The sequence below is a fragment of the Arvicanthis niloticus genome, chromosome 1 (genome assembly GCF_011762505.2).
Source record: "Arvicanthis niloticus isolate mArvNil1 chromosome 1, mArvNil1.pat.X, whole genome shotgun sequence".
In the NCBI taxonomy this organism is placed as follows: Eukaryota; Metazoa; Chordata; class Mammalia; order Rodentia; family Muridae; genus Arvicanthis; species Arvicanthis niloticus.
In genome coordinates this window covers 74,155,512-74,176,976 of record NC_047658.1, presented here as the reverse complement: position 1 = coordinate 74,176,976, position 21,465 = coordinate 74,155,512, and the positions used below count along the sequence as shown (strand labels likewise).

Below are 21,465 nucleotides of genomic sequence, written 5' to 3'. Positions count from 1 at the left end.
GGGACTTGGAACTTTGAGGAATGTTGAAATATTGAGACTTCAGGGACTCATGAAGGTCTGTGCATTTTGCATTAGGAGATAGATATGCGTTTTGCATTATGAAATGGACATGGGTTTTTGGTGGTAAGGCATAAAATGTTATATGTAATATATGAATACTCTTCTGAAAAGGCTTATGTGATGAAGGCATGGTCCCTAGCTCATGGCAATTATTGAGAGGCAATTGGACTATAAAATTACTAACATCACCAACACATTAATCTATTGATAAGTTCATAGGCACTTGAACTCTTAGGAAGTGGTACCTGGTTAAAGGATGTAGGAAACTAGAAGCGTGGACCTGAAGGGTCTTGTCCATAACCCTCTCCTACTCACTCTGTTATTACACATGCCTTTCTACTCTGATACCTCTGCCTAACCACAGACATAAAAGCAATAGAGCCAGCTGAGCAATGATTGGGCATCACTAACATAGTCTTAATATGATTAAAGAACGTTAAATAAACTCACAGGGTCAAGTTTTGCCTTATTCACAGAGGATGCTTATGCCACCTAACTGACTCTTCAAAAAAAAAAAAAAAAAAAAAAGAGGATCCAACTGCCCGAGAGTCAATAGTCTAATTTTGGCTTCCAAATTACTGGCACAGTTATTCTTTTCTCAGAGTCTATCATAAGGTCATGGTATTGTGTCAGAAAATTTACTGTACACACACTGTCCTGAGCTAGAATTTCATCTTTGTTACTCCTTTCTTGGACATTTACATAGGCAGCAAACAAATTTAGTCTATTAAATCTCTGTTCTAGCCAAGCACCACTTTTCTTGCTTCTTTATAGCAAATTATCAGATTCCATAGAACTTTTGTATTTTACTAGAAAAATTCAAGTCCAGTTGAATGTTTTATTTATTTTAATTCTTTGCTTTCTTCTTTATAGAGCTCCAGGGCAAATTAATTCAAGAGCTTGTGAACTGAAAAAATAAGCCCTGTCCAACTGTTCATTTGTATGGAGTGAGTCCTTGCAGAGGATTTCAGAGTTCTACAGTTTACAGTGCTGGAGAATTGCTCCTGGTTTCTTTGTTTTCCTTATGAATCGAAGAATCTGTATCTGGGACCTATGTCCAGATTTTTTCATTTCTATAAGTTATTCTATTTTTGTTATATAAGGTTATGTTTGGCAGATGACATTGTAGAAATTGAATCATTTATTCTTCTCAAAGAATTTAATCTCAAAAAGAGAAAAGTCAGTTTTCACAGGGATGTTTTTCTATTTTAAATGGGAACAATGACCAAAACTTATGTATTTTACTCTTTTCTGAAGGGAAATGGAGTTGCAGTGGATCTGGGTTGTGTGGAGGTAGGAAGGACAGGAAAGAGTTAAGGGAGGGAAGGGTGAGGTAAGGATATATTATTGTACAAGAGAAGGAAAAGATAGAAAAAAACAGGAAAATTCTTCTGGTTTCTCTACATTATAGACTAGCATTGCAGAATATCTTATTATTTTCTTGCCAATGACTGGCATTGGCATCCATGTGGTGGGTAAACTGAGGCAGGCAGCCCTTGGTAGTCAGTGCTTAGAGCAGCTGACTGGGGTGGATTAAGATATGTATAGGATCTGCTGCCAAAGGCAGACAGCGATTAGAGAAATTACTACTCAGCAGATTTTTTTTTTTTTTTCCTGAGGGAGCAAAGCTTAATTTACTGGGGCTGGCATTCTCTGTGGCCAACAGAAACCTATGAACTCAATTCCTTGGTGCTGGCAAAAAAGAGAAGGAAAGAGAGAAAATTCACACACACACACACACACACACACACACACACACACTGATTAGATCAAACAGAAGGAAGATTCCAATAACTTCATACATACAAACATACATGCATACACAATACACTAATACATACTACATACTTGCATATAGACCTTCAGACAGATATATACACATTCATGCATAGAATGATTAGAGAGAAGCTTCTGTAAGTGTGCTCCAAACATTTCACACATACATACACAAATACACATGATGTTGAATGGAGCAAGCTCCAACACACACCCAGGCAGGCTTTACATAATACATACATACATACGTACATACACACACATAGTTAATGGATGAAAGGAATAATGTTCCAACCCTGATTCACACAAACCTTACACATATACATACATATACATGGTTTATGGATGGAAGGAAGAATGCTCCAGCCTTCCATTCACACAAACCTTACACATACACATGGTTGAGGGATGCTCCAACCCTCATACTTTATTCTTTCTTCCATAGCTTATATATACCAGCAAAGTCTTTCAAGCAGTATGAAATTACAATGTGATTACATTTTACTTTTCTTCTAGTGAATGGTTGTGAAAAAACAATGTGTTTTTAATACTATTATAAGAAATAACATTATGTAGTACAAGTTAAGAAAACAAATTATTCCCTCAAACCCATATACCATATAAGCAACTTGTTATAGATTAACAAAGTGAAGGCAAGTAAGGTAGTTTTCCCAGTCAGCTTTTCTTGCTGGTAGGCAGCAATTTGTGGTTACAAAGAAAGAATTGATTATTTTATTATTTATCTTAAAAAATAATCTTGTAAGAATCTTAGAAGAAACGCAGATCTAAACTTTTATATAAAAATTAGTCATATCTAATTTAAATCCTCAAAATGCATATCTACTTATCAGCAATTCTTAATAAATCATAGCAGGAAGTGAAGGTAAAAATGGATATAAGAAATCAATTATTACCAGTCCAGCCTCATTGAGTCATTGAGAGTCACTTCAGCCTGTGCTGCCATTGTTCTTGTTCCCTGACCACAACATGTCCCTAGCTTAACTAATAAGGGGGTATCATTCTTAAGTTTTTTTTTTCCATCAGAGCCAGTAGTAAAGCATCTCAACTTACCTTCACTAACAGTTTTACTTTTCCAAATGTTTTCTAAGGGTGGTGATCATTACTCACAATCTATGTCTCTAAGTTCTTTTTTAGGGTGGTGATTGAATCACTAATCTGCCCCACCAGCAGTGCCTGAGAGTATTCATATTATTCTTAAATTAAGAGGGATGTGAGAGCAGCAAGCAGAGCAGAACTCCATAACAGCATAAAGTTCTCAGGACATATAGTTCTTGGGGCCTAGACTCACCCATGTGGCTGTGGTAACCCACAGGCAGCATTCCATGAGGTCTAAAGCCATTCATTGTTCCTGTTGCATGGCCCTGGGTTGGCATTTTGGATTTTGCTTCCTGTGTTTAGTAATTCACACACACACACACACACACACACACACACACACACACACACACACACACAGAGAGAGAGAGAGAGAGAGAGAGAGAGAGAGAGAGAGAGAGAGAGAGAGAGAGAGAGAGGATAAAACAGAAGGCAGAATCCAATAACTGCATACACACAAACATACATGCATACATACATGCATGCATACATACAGTATGGAGAGTGATAATATCCTTGCTATTTTATTTTACTCTTTGGAAGGGTGTCATGGTTCCAGTGTTTGTCATGTGGTTAAAGATGGCTGCTGCATACTGTTCAAATACTTTCCCCATAGTATCTCTGAGTGCATGTAATTATACCTGAGTCATATGACCTGTATATTCATACTCCTGATCATCTGGACTTGATCTACTTCTGTTCCTCAATCAAGTTGTGGTCATGAATATCTTCTTCTTTTTTCAGATATATTACAAAGATTAATTTATTTTACTATATTGTATATATGAGTGTTCTGTCTGTAAATGCTTCTGGGTACCCGGTACATGCTTGAGGATCCCAGAAGAGAGCATCAGATTCCCTGGGACTGAAATTAAACAGAGCTGTGAACCACTATGTGGGTGCTGGGAATCAAATCCTGGTCCTCTACAAGAGTAACAAGTGCTTTTAACCACTGAGCAATCTCTCTAGCTCCCATCTTCCTCTTCTTGATAGTTGTAGAATGGATTATTCCATTGCTGCCATTCACCTTTACTGCCATGCTCTAAAGGGAATTTTACTAAAAACGAGTCTATAAATGTTAACTTCTTTTACTATCTTAACTTACTATTGAAATCTAAAAATGAGGTGAATGGAGAGGAAGGGTTAAGAACTGAGACTCTGGACACTATCTTAGTTCAAATCTCAGGTTTTAACTTCCAAGTCAACTTTGGGAAAGTTTCCCACTTCATTTTTCCTGTCTGCAGAACTTACAAAGAACAGTCCTTGCATCATAGGCTATCACAAGAAGTGAGAAGACTCATTTATGAAAAGCTTAGAGACATAATTTACATATGGAATGCGCTATTCCAAGTAGATGAACTTGAGTAGAAGCCCTGTAAATGAAGAAAGATCAAATTTTAGCAATGGATTTTTGGGTTAAAGTCTATACTCCCTTTTTCCTGCAATACTACATCCAGTGTTATTTCACATACAGTCAGTTTATTTCCTAGAAACATACTCACCCAGGCCAAACAACTTCCGGAAGCCCACCTTCAGCTCCTGTGTCCTAAGGGCATATACCATGGGGTTAAGGGATGGAGGGATGACAATATGCAACACATTGAGGAGAACAGGGATGAGGGGAACCCTTTTTCCTGCTAGGTGAGTGACAGATAATATAACAATAGCTGTGTAGTAAAACATAATGAGGATGAGGTGGGAACTACAGGTACTGAGGGCCTTAGATATTGCCTCAGTGGAATTTAGCCTCAGCACTGAGCGAATAATCAAAGCATAGGAAGCACAAACCAGAATCATGTCACTTCCAGTCATAAGCCAGGCTAATGCCAGCTGGTAGAACCTGTTAACAGTGATATCATCACAGGCCAGACTAATGACTCCCAAGTTAGAGCAAAGGCAGTGATCTATTTCATTCCTGGAGCAGTACTGTCTCTGGGCAGCTAGTACAGGCACTGGGATGGCTAACAGGCCATTCCTGAGCAGCATAGACAGTGTGGCTTTGATTACAAAAGCTTCAGTGACTATGGAAGGATACTGAAGGGGATAACAAATAGCTACATATCTATCTATTGCCATGCATAGGAAGATGCCTGACTCCATGCCCATAAAAGCATGAATAGCATAGATCTGAGCAAAACACTCAGGGAGGCTGATGGTCTTGGCATCAAACCACAAGATGGCCAGCATCTTGGGCATGCTGGTGGTAGCCAAGCCAATATCTACTATAGCCAAGTTACCAAGAAACTGATACATTGGCTGATGTAGGCTAGCCTCACAGTAGATGGTGATCAAGATAAGGAGATTAGCACCAAGAGCTACAAAGTAAAGCAGAGCCATAGGCAAAGAGATCCAGTGCTGGAACTCATGAATGCCTGGGAATCCCAGCAGAATGAACTCAGACACTTGGAATGTTGAGCTGTTCATTTCATGCGCGGATGTACCCATTTCATGGAGTGTCTTGTTCTCAGCATCTGCCTGTAGATTGAGGGGTAACAGAAAAAATTCATTGTCAGGAAATTGAATGGAGTTGTGTACCAGTGGGGATGAGGAACTAGTGGTAGCCACTAGAGAGTCCCAGGTGCCAGGAAAGCAAGAGGCTCCCAGGACACAATAAAGATGACCTTAGCTAAAATACCTCACAAAGTGGAGAGAGAACCTGTAGAGTCCATATCCAGAGGTTAGGCAAGGCTCCCAGTTGTGGGATGGGGCCACCCACTCATTTTAAAAATATTAACTCATAATTGTTTCTGTATAAAGGAAATGCAGGGATAAAAAGTGTAGCAGAGACTAGAGGAAAGGCCACCCAGAGACTGCCCCACTTAGGGATGCATCTCATCTGCAGACACCAAATCCAGACACTATTGTTGATGCCAAGAAGAGCTTGCTAACAGGAGCCTGGTATAGCTGTACCCTGAGAGGCTCTACCAGAGTCTGACCAATACAGATGAAGATTCTTGCAGCCATCCACCTGACTGAGCACTGGGACTCAATTGAAGAAGTCAGGGGAAGGACTAAAGGAGCTGAAGGTGTTTGCAACCCCATAGGTAGAGCAACAGTATGAACCAACCAGATCACCCAGAGCTCCCAGGGACTAAACCACCAACCTAAGAGTACACATGGCTCCAGCTGCATATGTTGCAGAGGATGGCCTTATCTGGCATCAATGGGAGGGGAGCCCCTTGATCCTGTTTAGGCTCAATGCCCTAGTGTAGGAGAATGCTAGGGCAGTGAAGTTGGAGTTTGTGGGTGGGTAGGGGAGTACCCTCATAGAATCAAGGGGTAGGGGGATGACATAGGGGATTTGCAGAGGGGAAACTGGGAAGGGGGAATAACATTTGAAATGTAAATAAATAAAATAACCAATAAAAAGCACATATAATACAAAAAAATCATTGTCTTCTAGGTTAAGGTAGTGATATAAGTCTCACCAATAATGTTAAAGTCTGTTTAACATGCTGAATTCTCAATAAGAGTTTTAGAAAAAATCCAGATAGGATGAAAAAAGTCAAAAACATTGATTAGTTTGTTATCTTTTTTTCCAATTTCTTTTTGTGTTTTTTAATAGGATGTGAAATATCTACTTAATCATATGTATGTTAAACTTGTATATTGTGTTATTGAAACAAGTAACATGAATAGAATATTATTCTTTCATCAAGACATTTTTATCAGTATTCATTTCTGAATGGCTCTTAATGATTTTTATTCATTTATTTATTTATTTATTTATTTATTTATTTTCTTATTAATTCATTTTTTTGGCTCTTAATTCTTAATGATTGAGTTTTGGGTTTATAGCACAAGTAGTTTACATGGAACTACTTGTGTTTTCTATTAATGAGAGGTATATAACCAAATTTATTTTAAATAATGAGGCATAGGTTTTGTTTTCTCTTCAAATGATTATTATTCTTCTTTTATCATTCAGTGAAGACACATGTAGACACACGTGTGCACACAGATGGACACACAGCATATTTTCATTCTGTGAATATACTGTGTCTATTTCAGATTAATTTTGTATAAATATCAGTAAGTTTAGTAAATATCAAATTTCATTTCTTTCACTTTTCAATTTTAATTTTCATTCATGTACTCATTTTTAGACAAACTTCAGAAATTCTATGTCTACTCATAAAATAGCAGTGTTTTGTTTGCAGTTACATGTGGATGAATTTTGGAAAAGACACTTTTGCATCAAATCTTTCATTGACAAACATGGACCATTTGTTCTTTTATTTACATCTTTTAACATTCACATTAAAAATTTGCATTGGGTGGCTGGTGAGTCATCTCTGTGGGCAAGGGTGCTTGCTGTTCTTCAGGACTGTAATAATTTTTCAGTACTCACTCATGTCAGGAGGCTCACGAAGATCTGTAATTCTAGCTCCAGCGGACTTGACTTCTTATCTGGCCTCTTAGAACACGTCCACACATATGAGTACAAATATATTCTCACACTTGCACATAAGTAATAAAAAAATGAAGCTTTAGAATGTGTGTTATGATGTTCTTATAATTATTAGTATCTTGAGTTCTTTTAAGCAAATATGATTATTTCTCTATATTATAAACTTGAACATGTATTTTCTAGCATACGATTGTCTGTTGAGCTGATCTTTATTCTCATTTTTGTAATTTCCTTTTGTATACATTTACTTTAAAAAAGTGTTGCTGCTTCTAATTTCTATTTATTTGTTTACTTTTTGAGTTAGAGTCTCACATAATCCAAGCTGGACTCAAACTGACTCTGTATCTGGAGATGACTTCAAATGCCTGATCCTCCTGCTTCTTCATTACAAGGGCTGGGTTACAGGGTCTACAATGTGTAAATCACCTTATGCTCCCTTTAAAAGCTCTGTGACTTTCTTCATTTTGTACTGTATCAAATAAACAATTACTGATAGCTAAAAATACCTTATGTTTTTAAATTTTATTTCATTTTTTTCTTTTATATCATCCATTTTTTCTAAAGTAAAATTAATTTCTGCAATTTCTCATTGGTACTGTTTTTAAAATATTTCTTTTTAGAGGAAACAAAAGTTGCATAAAACCAGTATTTTTCCTCTTCCCAAATATTTATATCCTGTTATTCTTGTTTTCTGTTTCAAAGAAGTGGTTACAAGTTCATGGACAGTATATTAGTGTAAAACAATGCCATCATGAGCACGTGTAAATTATGTTGTTAATTTATGTTAATTGGAATTTAGTAGGATTTACATTTAATACAAATTAAAAAATTGTCTTTTTTATTATGTATACTTTATCAAATATAAAACAATAGTATTTGAAATTTATTTTTATTTTTCTTGAGAAACTGGATATAGACTTTACTGTAAGTCACCTTGTCTGTCACTCACTGCTCAGTCTAGACTTGAGCCTTATTTCTCTCTTGCTTCCTGATTACAGTTCCCAGCCCTTATCTAAGTAAAGAGCTGAATAAAAGCAAGTATTGAAGACAATAAAGTCTAAAAACAAAACAAAAAAAAAAAAAAAAAAAGGAAAGAAAGGAAAGAAAAGAAAAAAGAAAAGGAAACAACAACAAGAAGCACCACCACCACCACCACCACCACCACCACCACCACCACCAGTTGTGGAAGCCAGAGATGAGATCTGTAGTCAGAGACTAGGATTGCACTAGATGATAGGGACTCTGTTGCCTCACCTCTCAGAGAGCAGGACTGAATTAGAAGGCAGGGATTCTGTCATTTCCCCTCTGAACTTGCAGGCCCTTCCCTGGCTTACTTACCCCTTCAGGAGGGTGTGAAGAGGCTCCCTGTTACAGAATCCTGCAGCAGCTTCTGCTTTCCATGTTACAGTGACTTGTGTTCAGCCTACCATCCTGAACACATCTCTTATTCCTCACACCTGGAGTCTTGGGGTTTAGTATATAACTCCCCAAGTTGCCTGCTTCTGAGATGATGATTCTTGGGCCCTCCTTACTCCAATCTCAAGAGCCCAGTGCTTCACATTTACCTTGGGAATATGACTCAAGAGATTTTGGCAAGTAACCCTGGTCCTAGGAACAGCCTAAGAGACTCTAACACTCAAGGTTCTTCAGGCATTAACTCACTCCAGTCTCATCAATCACCCCCTAATTGTGGCAAGGTTTTGAATGATATGATCGCTATCTTTAGTCAATATCTCTTCTAAAAGCTACAGTCTATTTTACTTCCTCTTTTGCCCTCTGAGGTCTTTTAAATCTTACCACCCTTCCTCTTGTCTTAACCCATGTATTGTTCTAAATAAAGGCCTCAAAATGCTGAAGACCATTTCCTCTCTTTTATGAAAAAATTTGAACTTTAATTTAGAATAAAGAACAACGAGATTATTTTCCTGACAGATGCATTAATTTGTTTGGGTCAAGGCTGCTCTTTGTGATAATTTTCACCAACCAATCTGTTTTGAAAAGAAGTGAATTTACTCAATGGTGGTTGGTATTGGGGCACTGCACAGCTGACTCAGTGTTTAAGAGCAATGATTGCTTTTCTAAAGGACTTGGGTTTAATTCCCCACAGCCACATGTTGGCTAACCACTGTCTCTAACTCCAGTTGCATGCGATGTTGTTCACAGGCACCAGACATATACCTAAGTGTTGTATAGGCAAACCCATCATAAACAAATGAAAATAAATAGATCTTTAAAATGTCATCAATTTCGTTATGGTATAAGTGGAATTAAGTGACAAGAGTGTAATGTGATGGTCTTAGACATATGCTTGGGTCAAAGGTGATGCTGTGTGAAATGAATGTTTAATGACAGAATAGCAAAATGAACCCAGTAGGTCAGGGTTTATTATAACAAGTGTGTATGACCTAGGGGAGGTTCTTCTTGATGCTCATCGGAATACTGCTAAATTCAGAGGTTTGCTGGAGTCAACAAGTTAATGCTTTAGCCTACTTTCCTGAAGGAGTCTTCTAGGGTTTCTGAGATGAGTAGTCAGAAAGCGGGTCTAGTGATGCTTGATGGGAAGTATAGGTAGACAGATGGAATCCTCTAATCCAAAGTTGATGTGATGATTAGCAGTGACAACGAGAGATGTTCGCTACTGTAGCCATCTGTCCAGACTACAGTGGAGCTAGCTAAAGGGTTATATGGTACCCCAGCAGGTACCAATATTTTCTGGTTAGGATAGGTACATATTCTGGTTTTCAATGAGTATTTATGCCAATAAAAAATGAAAATATCAATAGAGGCCTAGAATGTGTCTCTCTCTCTCTCTCTGTGTGTGTGTGTGTGTGTGTCTGTCTGTCTGTCTCTGTCTCTGTCTCTGTCTCTGTCTCTCTCTCTCTCTCTCTCGCTCTCTCTCTCTCTGTGTGTGTGTGTGTGTGTGTCTGTCTGTCTGTCTCTGTCTCTGTCTCTGTCTCTGTCTCTGTCTCTGTCTCTCTCTCTCTCTCTCTCTCTCTCTCTTTTTCTCGGTGTTTCTGGAGTGATTTTTCTTTACTGAGATAAAGATACAGCTCTGAAATTGTTTTCTTTCTTTTTAATAAAATTTTTTATTTATTTAAATCCCAAATATTACCTCCCTCTTTGTTCCCCCTAGCAAAGTTCTTCCCCTTCACTCCCTCCCTTTACCTCTGAAAAGGCAGCCTCCCCAATCCCCCAGTATCTCCCCACCCTGGGACATCAAGTCTCTTTAGGATTAGGCACATTCTTTCCCACTGAGGCCAGACAAGGCAGTTCTTTTCTGCATATTTTCTGTGGTCTTGACCTGCTTGTTTATGCTTTTGGTAGGTGGCTCAATCTCTGGGAGCTCCCAGGGATCCAGGTTAGTTGATGGTGTTGGTTTTCCTATGGGCTTGCAATTCCCTTCAGTTCCTTCAATTCCTTTTCATAAGTATTGTATAGGGGTTGGTCACCTCCATCCCATGTTTGGGTTTAGTAACTGTATTTGTCTCAGTCAGCTGCTGAATGGAGCCTCTAAGAGGACAGGCATGCCAGGCTCCTGTCTGATCTTGATTTGGTCAGTGACACATGAAGATTTGAAGAGTTCTAAATGCAATATTCATATCACAGAGGGGGTTAATTGTGATCCTATTGTAAAGGGCTTAAAAGTAGTATAATTCTAGGAATTCTTATAGAATTATTAGGAATTAAGAAATCATCTATAGCATTAATACAAAGCAATACATCTTCATTGATCTAAAAAAATCTGCCCAATATTGTGGGTTAATGCCCAGTGATCATTAGATTAATTTTATAAGGACAGGGAAGGCATATCTAATCTTCAAGAATTACTCTGAGATGAGATCTGGCAGCCTTGCGATTCAGAATTATCCATTTCAGCTATGCAAAAATGATGCTATCATTTCTAGGGAAGTTCTTCACAAGCCTTTAGCCTTTCTTAGATGACTCCTGAAAGATACCACCAACTACGACTTATCAAGTTGAAGTAAGACTAAGCAACTCCCTTTTAGGGAAGGTGGCGGAGGAAACTCAGTAGGAGGAAAGGGTCCTTAACATAGTCAAAAGAGTCAGAGACAGCCCCTGCTTCCACTGTTAAGAGACTCAAGCTACATAACTGTAACATGTATGCAGAGGGCCTAAGTCAGTCCCATGTAGGGTCCGTAGGTGGCAGTTCAGTCTCTGTTGATGCCCTATGAACCCCGGTTGGCTGATTCTATGGGTTTTGTTGTGAAGTCCTTAAACCCTATGGCTCCTATAATCTTTCCTTTCTCTTTTCACAGAATTTGCTGAGCTCTACCTGATATTTGACTGTTAGTCTGTTTCCATCAGTTGTGGTTGAAGCTCCTCTGATAACAGTGGGTCTAGGCAACAACCTATGAGTATACCAGAATATAATTAGGATTCATTTTAATCCTAGGTTTTGGGTTATCCTAGCCTCTGGCTCCTGGCTCTCCAGGCAGTGTCAGTGGTGGGCTTCTTCTCATGGCATGGACCTTAAGCTGGACTGGTCAATGGTTGGCTAATTCCACAATTTCTGTGCTACCTCTACCGCGGTCTATCTTTTAGTCAGGACAAAAATTGTAGGCCAGCAATTTTGTGGCAGGGTTGGTGTCCTAATCTTTTCACTGGAAGTCTTGCCTTGTTATAGGAGATGGCCAGTTGAGGCTTTGTATCCCCCATTGCTAGGAGTTTTAGCTAGGTCAGCCTCATAGATTCTTGGGCATTTCCATTGCTCTAGGTTTCTAGCTTGACCCAGAGATGACCCATACCCAATGATTCCAGTTGTCTCTCCCAGTACTCTCTTTTTCAGTCCTCCCCTTGACCTGATCCCTCCTGTTCCCACAGCACCCACCTATCAATCATACCCCATCCTGCATCCACACAAGATGCCTGTTTTATTTCTCCTTCACAGGGAGATCCGTGCTTTCCCTTTGAACTGTCCTTGTTATTTAGCTTTTCTCGATCTGTAGATTGTAACATAGTTATCTTTAACTTTACAGCTAATATCACTAATAAGTGAGTACATGCCATGTTTATTTTTTTGAGTCTGCATTAGCCCTAGTTTGCCTGCAAAATTCATTGTGTCATTGTTTTTAACAGTCAGGGAATACTTTATTGTGTAAATGTACCACATTTTCTTTATCCATTCTTCTGTTGAGGGACATCTAGGTTATTTCCAGTTCCTGGCTTTATTAAACAAAGCTGCTAGGAACATAGTTGAGCAAGTGTCCTTGTGGTATGGTGGAGTGTCCTTTGGGTATATGCTTAATAGTGGTATAGCTGCATCTTGGGATAGATTGATTCCCACTTTTTGAGATACCAACATATTGATTTTCAAAGTAGATGTACAAGTTTGTATTCCTTCCATAAATTAAAGGGTGTTCCCCTTGCTCCACATCCTCACCAGTACGAGATTTCACTTGTGTTTTTGATTTTAACCATTCTGGTAAATTTGCCTTTATCTGTTGGCTAAGGATGTTGAACACTTCGTTAAATGTTTCTCAGTCATTTGAGATTCTGCTCTTGAGACTTCTCTGTTTAGATCAGTGTGCCACTTTTCAAATTGGATTATTTGGTTTGTTGATGTCTAGTTTCTTGAGTTCTTTATATACTTTCAAATTAGCATTACCTTTATATCAGGTGTGGTGTTAGAGAAGAACTTTTCTGATTCTACAGGCTTCTGCTTTGTCTTATTGATGGTGTCCTTTGCCTTAGGGAGCTTTTCAGTTTCAGGAGTTCCTATTTGTTAATTGGATTTTGAAAGCACTAACATCATCAACACTTTAATCTATTTATGAGTTCATAGGCATATGAGCTTTTAGGAAGTGGTGCCTGGTTAACAGATGTAGGTTATTAGGAGCATGGACTTGAAGGGTCTTGTCCATAAACTTCTCCTACTCTCTGTGCTCTCTGAAGGCCATGAAATGACCAACTTTTTTTCACATGCCTTTCTACTCTGATACCTCTGCCTTGCTACAGACATGAAAGTAATAGATCGTCTGAGCAATGATTGGCCATCACTAACATAGTCTTGTATGAATGAAGAACGTTAAATAAACTCACAGGGTCAAGTTTTGCCTTATTCACAAAGGATGCCCATGCCACCTGACTGACTCTTTCAAAGAAAAGAGGATCTAACTGCTTGAGAGTGAGTAGTCTACCTTTTGGCTCCCAAATTACTGGCATAGTTGTTCTTTTCCCGGAGTCTGTCATAATGCTGTGCTATTGTGTCAGAAAGTCTTCTATGGTACACACTCTGTTCTGAGTCATCTTTGTTATCCATACTTGGATATTTAAGCAGAAAACAAACAAATTTCATCCATTAGTTCTCTGTTCTAGCCAAGCATCACTTTCCTGTAGAACTTCTATTGTTCTTTATGATGCCAGTGAAGTATCAGGCTTCATAGGGCTTTTATATTTTACTAGAGAAGTTCAAGTTGAATGTCTTATTTTTAATTCTTTTCTTTATTCTTTGTAGAACTCCATGGCATTTATTCATGAGTTTGTGAACTGAAAAAAATAAACCCTGTCCAACTCTTACTAGTCAGTTGTGTGAAGTTGAGAAGCCAGACTTACTCCATCTTGGGACCAACTTCTATCTTAAAGAAAAAAAAAAAAGCCTGAGAACTTGACCTACAGAGAACTCAAGATACACCCATAAACCAGGAAGGACCCCGCAGCTTGTCCTTGCCCTCAGTTACTCCCTAGGAACTTCCTAGCAACAGTTAATCAAAGATTAGTCTGATCATTTCAAATGTACTTGTAGACTGTTTGTGATTGCACAAGATCTTGCTTCAGAGGACCCACCTGTCAGCTTAGACTAGACACTCAGTTAGATGCTTGCTAGGATAACACCTCCCCCAATACTTCCATTTCCTATAAAACCTCTTCATGCTGAGGGTTTGAGGCTTCTCTGCCCTCCCTTCTCATTCTGCTGTGTCAGGGTTGGGTGTGAGGAGAGCTTAAGCCTGACTTTGTAATAAAAAGTCCCTAATGTGATTACATCAGGAAGGGATCCTTGGTCGTCTTCTGTGGCGCATGAAAACTTTCTGTCACAACAGAGTGAATTTTTGCAGAGGATTTAAAAGTACTTTAGTTATAATTGATGAAGAATTGCTGCTTTTTTTTCCTTCAAGAATGGATGAACCTGTTATCTGGGACCAGATACTATGATTATGTCTAGATATTTATGTTTCTAAAGGCTACTCTTTAAATATCTACCCTGTAATGTTACATTTGGCAGACACTGTAGAAATTGAACCATTTAATAGTCTCAAAAGAAAGAGAAAAGTCAGTTTCTTACAGGAATATTTTTTCTATTTTAAATGTTATCAATTACACGAGTTTCTGTATTTGTCTCTTTTTTGAAGGGAAATGGAGGGGCAGTGGATCTGGGGAGTGTGGAGGTAGGGAGGACTGGAAGGATTTGAGGGGGGAAACTGTGTTCAGGATATATTATATTGTATAAGAGAATACACACAGGCACACACACAGTTTTTCTGGGTTCTCTACACTATAGGCTTGCCTTGGAGAACATCTTATTTTTTGTTGCTGATGACTGGCTTTGCATCTATGTCATGGATAAACTGAAGCAGGCAGCCCTTGGTGGTCAATGCTTAGACCTGATGGCAGGTGTATATTCAGATACCTACAGGAGCTGCTGTGAAAAGCAAACTGCAATTAGAGAAATTACCCAGCAGACTTTTTAAAATGGGGAACAAACTAATTTACTAAGGTTGGTACTCCCTGTGGCCAGCAGAAAACATGTAAACTCTTTTTAAGTCCCAGGGGCTGTCAAGAAAGAGAAAATTCACACACACACACACACACACACACACACACACACACACACACACACACACACACACACACACAGAGAGAATGGCTGCAACAAAAGGCAGAATCTAATAACTCATACACACAAACATACATGCATTGAGACCTAGACATATACATATTCATACATAGAATGTTTAGAGCAAAGCTCTAGCAAGCAGGTACCAAACATTTCATACAAAAATATACATACATACATACACACATACATACATTAATACATACATATATACATACATGATTGGTGGATGGAGCAAGCTTCAACACACACTCAGACAAGCCATACATACATACATACATACATACATACATACATACATACATGCATAATACATATGTACATACCCACACATAGTTGATGGGTGAAAGAACAATGTTCCAACCCTGATTCAAACAAAACTTACACATATACATACATATACATGGTTTATGGATAGAAGGAACAATGCTCCAGCCTTCCACTCACACAAACCTTACACATACAAATAGTTGAGGGATGCTCCAAACCTCATACTTTATTCTGTCTTCCATAGCTTATATATACCAGCAAAATCTTTCAAGTGGTATAAAATTACATATGTAATTTAATACATATATAAATGTGATTACATTTTAGTTTTCTTCTAGTGAATGGTTGTGAAAAACAATGTGTTTTCTAATACTTTTTATATGAAGTAGCATTATGTAGTACAGGTTAAGAAAACAAATTATTCCCCCAAACCCACATACATTTAATGAACTTAGCAATGTTGTAGATTAACAAGTGTAAGTAGGCACTTGATTTTTACAGCCATTTGTTGTTCCTTTTGCATGGCCCTTGGAATTTTTGTTCTTGCATCCTGTGTGTGCCTGGACAGTAATAGTTTCCATGATAAGTTGTTTTACTTTTGGAAGGGTTTAATGGTCCCAGTGTTTGTCATGTGATTAAACATGGCTGTTGCACACTGTTCAAATGCTTTTTCCAATGTATCTCAGAGTGCATGTTATTATACCTGAGTTGCATGATCTGTATATTCATACTCCTGATCGGTTTACTGGACTTCTTCTTCTGCTCCTCAGTCAAGTTGTAGTCAAAATATCTTCCTCTCCTCCTCCTCCTCCTTCTTGTTTTTAGAAATATTACAAAAATTAATTTATTTTATTATATTGTATATATGAGTGTTTTGTCTGTATATGCTTCTGGATACCAAGTGCATGCTCGAGGGTGCCAGAAGAGGGCATCAGATCCCTGGGACTGGAATTAAACACAGCTGTGAACCACTATGTGGGTGCTGGGAATCAAATCCTGGTCCTCTACAAGAGTAACAAGTGCTTTTAACCACTGAGCAATCTCTCTAGCTCCCATCTTCCTGTTCTTGATAGTTGTAGAATGGATTATTCCATTGCTGCCATTCACCTCTACTGCCATGCTGTAAAGGGAATTTTACTAAAAACGAGTCTATAAATGTTAACTTCTTTTACTACCTTAACTTACTATTGAAATCTAAAAATGAGGTGAATGGAGAGGAAGGGTTAAGAACTGAGACTCTGGACACTATCTTAGTTCAAATCTCAGGTTTTAACTTCCAAGTCAACCTTGTGAAAATTTTCTGATTCATTTTCCCTGTCTGCAGAACTTACAAAGAACAGTACTTGCATCATAGGCTACCACAAGAAGTGAGAAGATTCATTTATGAAAAACCTTGAGACATAACTTACATATGGAATGTACTATTCAAAGTAGATGAACTTGAGTGGAATGGGGGGGATATCAAATTTTAAAAATGTGTTTTAGATGAAAGTTTATAGTTGCTTTCTCCTGCAATACTGCCTTTAGAGTTATTTCACACATAGTCAGTTTACTTCCTGGACACATAAACACTCAAGTCAAAAACCTTCCGGAAGCCCACCTTCAGCTCCTGTGTCCTAAGGGCATATACCATGGGGTTAAGGGATGGAGGGATGACAATATGCAACACATTGAGGAGAACAGGGATGAGGGGAACCCTTTTTCCTGCTAGGTGAGTGATAGATAATATAACAATAGCTGTATAGTAAAACATAATGAGGATGAGGTGGGAGCTGCAGGTACTGAGGGCCTTAGATATTGCCTCAGTGGAATTTAGCCTCAGCACTGAGCGAATAATCAAAGCATAGGAAATACAGACCAGAATCATGTCACTTCCAGTCATAAGCCAGGCCAATGCCAGCTGGTAGAACCTGTTAACAGTGATATCATCACAGGCCAGACTAATGACTCCCAAGTTAGAGCAAAGGCAGTGATCTATTTCATTCCTGGAGCAGTACTGTCTCTGGGCAGCTAGTACAGGCACTGGGATGGTTAACAGGCCATTCCTGAGCAGCATAGACAGTGTGGCTTTGATTACAAAAGCTTCAGTGACTATGGAAGGATACTGAAGGGGATAACAAATAGCTACATATCTATCTATTGCCATGCATAGGAAGATGCCTGACTCCATGCACATAAAAGTGTGGATAGCATAGATCTGAGCAAAACACTCAGGGAGGCTGATGGTCTTGGCATCAAACCACAAGATGGCCAGCATCTTGGGCATGCTGGTGGTAGCCAAGCCAATATCTACTGCAGCCAAGATACCAAGAAACTGATACAACGGCTGATGCAGGTTAGGCTCAAGATAGACAGTGATCAAGATAAGGAGATTAGCACCAAGAGCTACAAAGTAAAGCAGAGCCATAGGCAAAGAGATCCAGTGCTGAAACTCATGAATGCTTGGGAATCCCAGCAGAATGAACTCAGACACTAAGAACTCTGAGTTGTTGGTTGCATGCTTAGTACCCATTTCGTGAAGTGTCTTGTTCTCAGCATCTACCTGTAGATTGGGGGGAAATAAAAATTATTCATTGTTTTCTAGGCTTAAGGTAGTGATATAGGTCTGACACATTATATTGTTGTCTTTTGTACATACTGAATTCTCAATAAGACTTTTAGAAAAATTACAGGTAGGAACAAACTCTTAAACATTGATTGGTTTTGCTGTCATTTCCCCAATTTATTTATGGTGGTTTTTTTTTTTTTTTACAGGCTTTGAAATATCTGCTTAGTCATATATATTTAAAAATTCTTTATTGCATTATTCAAACAAGTAACATGTATAGAATCAATGATAAGAAATTTTTTATCAATATTGAGTTTTCAGTCACTATTAATTCTTAATGACTTAGTTTTTGGTTTATAGCATAACTAGTTTACACGGAATTGATTTTTTATTAATGAGAGGTAAGTAACTATATTTATTTTGAGTAATCAAGCAAAGGCTTTGCTTTCTCATCAAATGATTATGATGCCTCTTTTGTCATAACTGGGCACACATAAGCACATATGTGTGTGCACTTGGATACACTTACACACAGCACAATTCTATTTGGGAGTCTACTGTTTATATTTCTGATTATTTTTGCGTGAAGATTAGTAAATTTAATACACATTAAATTTCATTCCTTTCTATGTTCCCTTCAATTTGAATTCACATTCATGCACTCATTTTGTTGATTGACTTCAGAATTTCTACTTAAGTTCATAAAATAATCATATTTTCTTACAAGATCTCAAGATATTAATAAGTATGAGAACATCCCAGCACAATTTTTATGGTAACATATGGATGAATTTTGGAACAAATGAGGCACTTTTGCATCAAGTTTTTTATTCACAAATGGACCATTTCTTCTATTATTTACATCTGACATAGGCCTTATAAATTTGCACTGGGTGGTTGGAGAGACATCTCTGTGGGCAAGAGTGCTTGCTGTTCTTCAGGACTGGAGTTGAGTTCTTTGTACTCACTTACACCAGGGTGTTCACGGAGATCTGTAATTTTAGCTCCAGTGGATTGGACTTTTCTTTTCTGTTCTCTATAACATCCCACACATATGAGCACAAATACACACTCACACTTATACATAAGTAATAATAAAAATAAGGTTTCAGGATGTTGCGCTGTGATGTTCTTATAATTATTAATATCTTGAATTCTTTTAAACAAATATGATTATTTTCATATATTATGAACTTGAACATGTATTTTCTAGCATACGATCATCTGTTGAGCTGATCTTTATTGTTCTCATCTTTGTAATTTCCTTTTGTATACATTAACTTTAACAAGCGTTGCTGCCTCTATTTTCTATTTATTTGTTTACTTTTTGAGTTAGAGTCTCATATAATCCAAGCTGGCCTCAAACTGACTCTGTATCGGAAGATAACTTGAAACTCCTGATCCTCCTGCCTCTTCATCTCAAGGGCTGGGTTACAGGGTCTACCTCGTGTAACTCACCTTGTGCTCCCTTTAAAAGCTCTGTGACTTTCTTCATTTTTTTATTGTATCAAATAAACAATTACTGATAGCTGAAATTACCTTATATTTTTATTTTATTTTTTATCTTATATTGTCTATTTTTCTTTTATTTTTATTTTTTTATTCTTTAATCATTTTTTACAGTCCAGATTTCATCCCCCTCCTGGTCTGCCCCCTGACTGCTCCCCATCCCATACCTCACACCCCCATCCCATGTCTTCATGAAGATGTACCCTCTTCCACCCCACCAGGACTTCCAACTCCCTGGGGCTTCAAGTCTCTGGAAGGTTAGGTGCATCTTCTCACACTGAGGCCAGACCAGGCAGTCCTCTGCTGTATATGTGTCAGGGGCCTCATATCAGCTGGTGTATGCTGCCTGGTGGCTATATCATCCATTTGTCTAAAGTATCATTAATTTCTACAATTTCTCATTGGTACTGTTTTTAAAGTATTTCTTTTCTAGATAAAACAAAAGTTGCATAAAACAGTGATTTTCCTCTTCCCAAATATCTCTTTCCCTTTATTCTTGTTTTCTGTCTCAAAGAAATGGTTACAAGTTCATGGACAGTATATCAGTATAAAACAATGCCATCCTGAGCACATGTAAATCATGTTTTTAATTTATGTTAATTGGAATTCATTAGAATTTACATATATATATATATATTCAAATATAAAACAACAGTATTTGGAATTTATTGTTGTTGTTCTGGGGAAACTGAATATAGACTTTACTGTAAGTCACCTTCTATGTCACTCACTGCCCAGTCTAGACTTGTCTCCTGATTACAGTTCCCAGTTTTTATCTAAGTGAAGAACTGAGAGATATCAAGTTTTGAAGATGATGAATTTTAAAAACAAGAGAAAAGATAAAGAAAGAAATTAAAAGGAAAGAAAAGAAAGGAAAAAAGAAAACCAATTGTGGAAGCCAGAGATGAGGTTTGTAGTCAGAGACTAGGATTGAATTACAGGCTAGGGACTCTGTTGCCTTACCACTCAGAGATCAGGACTCTGTCATTTCCCCCTCTGAACTTGCAGGTCCTTCTCTGGCTTACTTACCCTTTCTGGAGAGTGTGAAGAGGCTCCCTGTTACAGGACCCTGCAGCAGCTTCTGCTTTCCATGCTACAGTACTTGTGTTCATCCTACCATCCTGAACACATCTCTTCTCTTATTCCCCTCACTTAGAGTCTTGGGGTTTAGTATAACTCCCCAAGCTGCCTGCTCCTGAGGTGGTGATTCTTAGGCCCTCCTTACTCTATTCTCAAGAGCCCAGTGCTGCACAGGTTGTCATGGGAATAAGACTGAAGTGCTTTCTGGCAAGTAGTCCTGGTCCCAGGGCAGCTTAACCAACTACTTTTCACTCCAGATTCCTCCAGATTAATACACTCTAATCTCATCAATCTCTCTCCCAGTTATAGGGAGATTGAGAACGCTAAGATCATCATCATTGCTAGTCAACATTTCTTCTACAAAATATACTCTATTTTCTTCTACTTATTTGTATTCTACTGATTTTTAAATCTCACCGTCATTTCTTTTTTTAACCCATGTATTGTTCTTGATAAAGGTCTTTATAAACACTGAAGACTATTTCCTCTCTTTTATGACAATTTTTGAATGTTAATTTAGAATAAAGAACAATGAGATTATTTTCCTGACAGAAGCACCAATCTGCTTTGTTAAAGGATGCTCTTTGTGATAATTTTCACCAACCAATCTATTTTGAAAATAAATGAATTTACTCAATGGTGGTTGGTATTGGGGTGCTAGACAGATGACTCAGTATTTAAAAGTATTGGTTGCTCTTCCAGAGGACTTGGGTTCAATTTCCAAGACCCATGTGGTGGCCCACCACCATCTCTGCTCTAGTTCCAGGAGATATGATGTTCTCCATAGGTACAAGAATTATACTTAAGTGTTGTATAGGCAAAACCTTCATACACAGATGAAAA

The 21,465-nt window shown here is 38.1% G+C and overlaps 2 protein-coding genes across 4 annotated transcripts; both read right to left on the bottom strand.

Annotated features, from left to right (window-relative positions):
* Positions 1–3,257: 3,257 nt before the first annotated feature.
* On the bottom strand, positions 3,258–8,834 carry Or56b4 (olfactory receptor family 56 subfamily B member 4). Of its 3 annotated transcripts, XM_076939852.1 has the most exons (4): positions 8,702–8,834; positions 7,304–7,412; positions 4,455–5,427; positions 3,258–4,325 (listed from the first exon to the last, which is right to left on the bottom strand). In XM_076939852.1, the coding sequence occupies exons 3-4, from the start codon at positions 5,395–5,397 to the stop codon at positions 4,294–4,296; spliced, it is 975 nt and encodes a 324-aa protein (XP_076795967.1). In that variant the 5' UTR covers positions 5,398–5,427; positions 7,304–7,412; positions 8,702–8,834; the 3' UTR covers positions 3,258–4,293. The 3 variants fall into 3 exon arrangements, with proteins under 3 accessions (XP_076795967.1, XP_076795968.1, XP_034340924.2); XM_076939853.1 differs by having other exon boundaries at positions 3,258–5,427; XM_034485033.2 differs by lacking the exon at positions 7,304–7,412 and having other exon boundaries at positions 8,702–8,831.
* Positions 8,835–15,685: 6,851 nt separating this feature from the next.
* Positions 15,686–20,719, bottom strand: LOC117724374 (olfactory receptor 56B34). The gene is made up of 2 exons (XM_034524132.2): positions 20,572–20,719; positions 15,686–18,027 (listed from the first exon to the last, which is right to left on the bottom strand). The coding sequence occupies exon 2, from the start codon at positions 17,995–17,997 to the stop codon at positions 17,035–17,037; it is 963 nt and encodes a 320-aa protein (XP_034380023.1). The 5' UTR covers positions 17,998–18,027; positions 20,572–20,719; the 3' UTR covers positions 15,686–17,034.
* Between the last annotated feature and the right edge of the window lie 746 nt (positions 20,720–21,465).

Excerpts from the sequence above, each read along its gene's own strand:
- LOC117724374 (XM_034524132.2), bottom strand. The coding sequence starts at position 17,997 with ATGGGTACTAAGCATGCAACCAACAACTCAGAGTTCTTAGTGTCTGAG.
- Or56b4 (XM_076939852.1), bottom strand. The coding sequence starts at position 5,397 with ATGGGTACATCCGCGCATGAAATGAACAGCTCAACATTCCAAGTGTCT. Across the intron at positions 4,326-4,454 it reads CCGGAAGTTGTTTGGCCTGG|GGCTTCTACTCAAGTTCATC; the intron begins GTGAGTATGTTT and ends CTTCATTTACAG.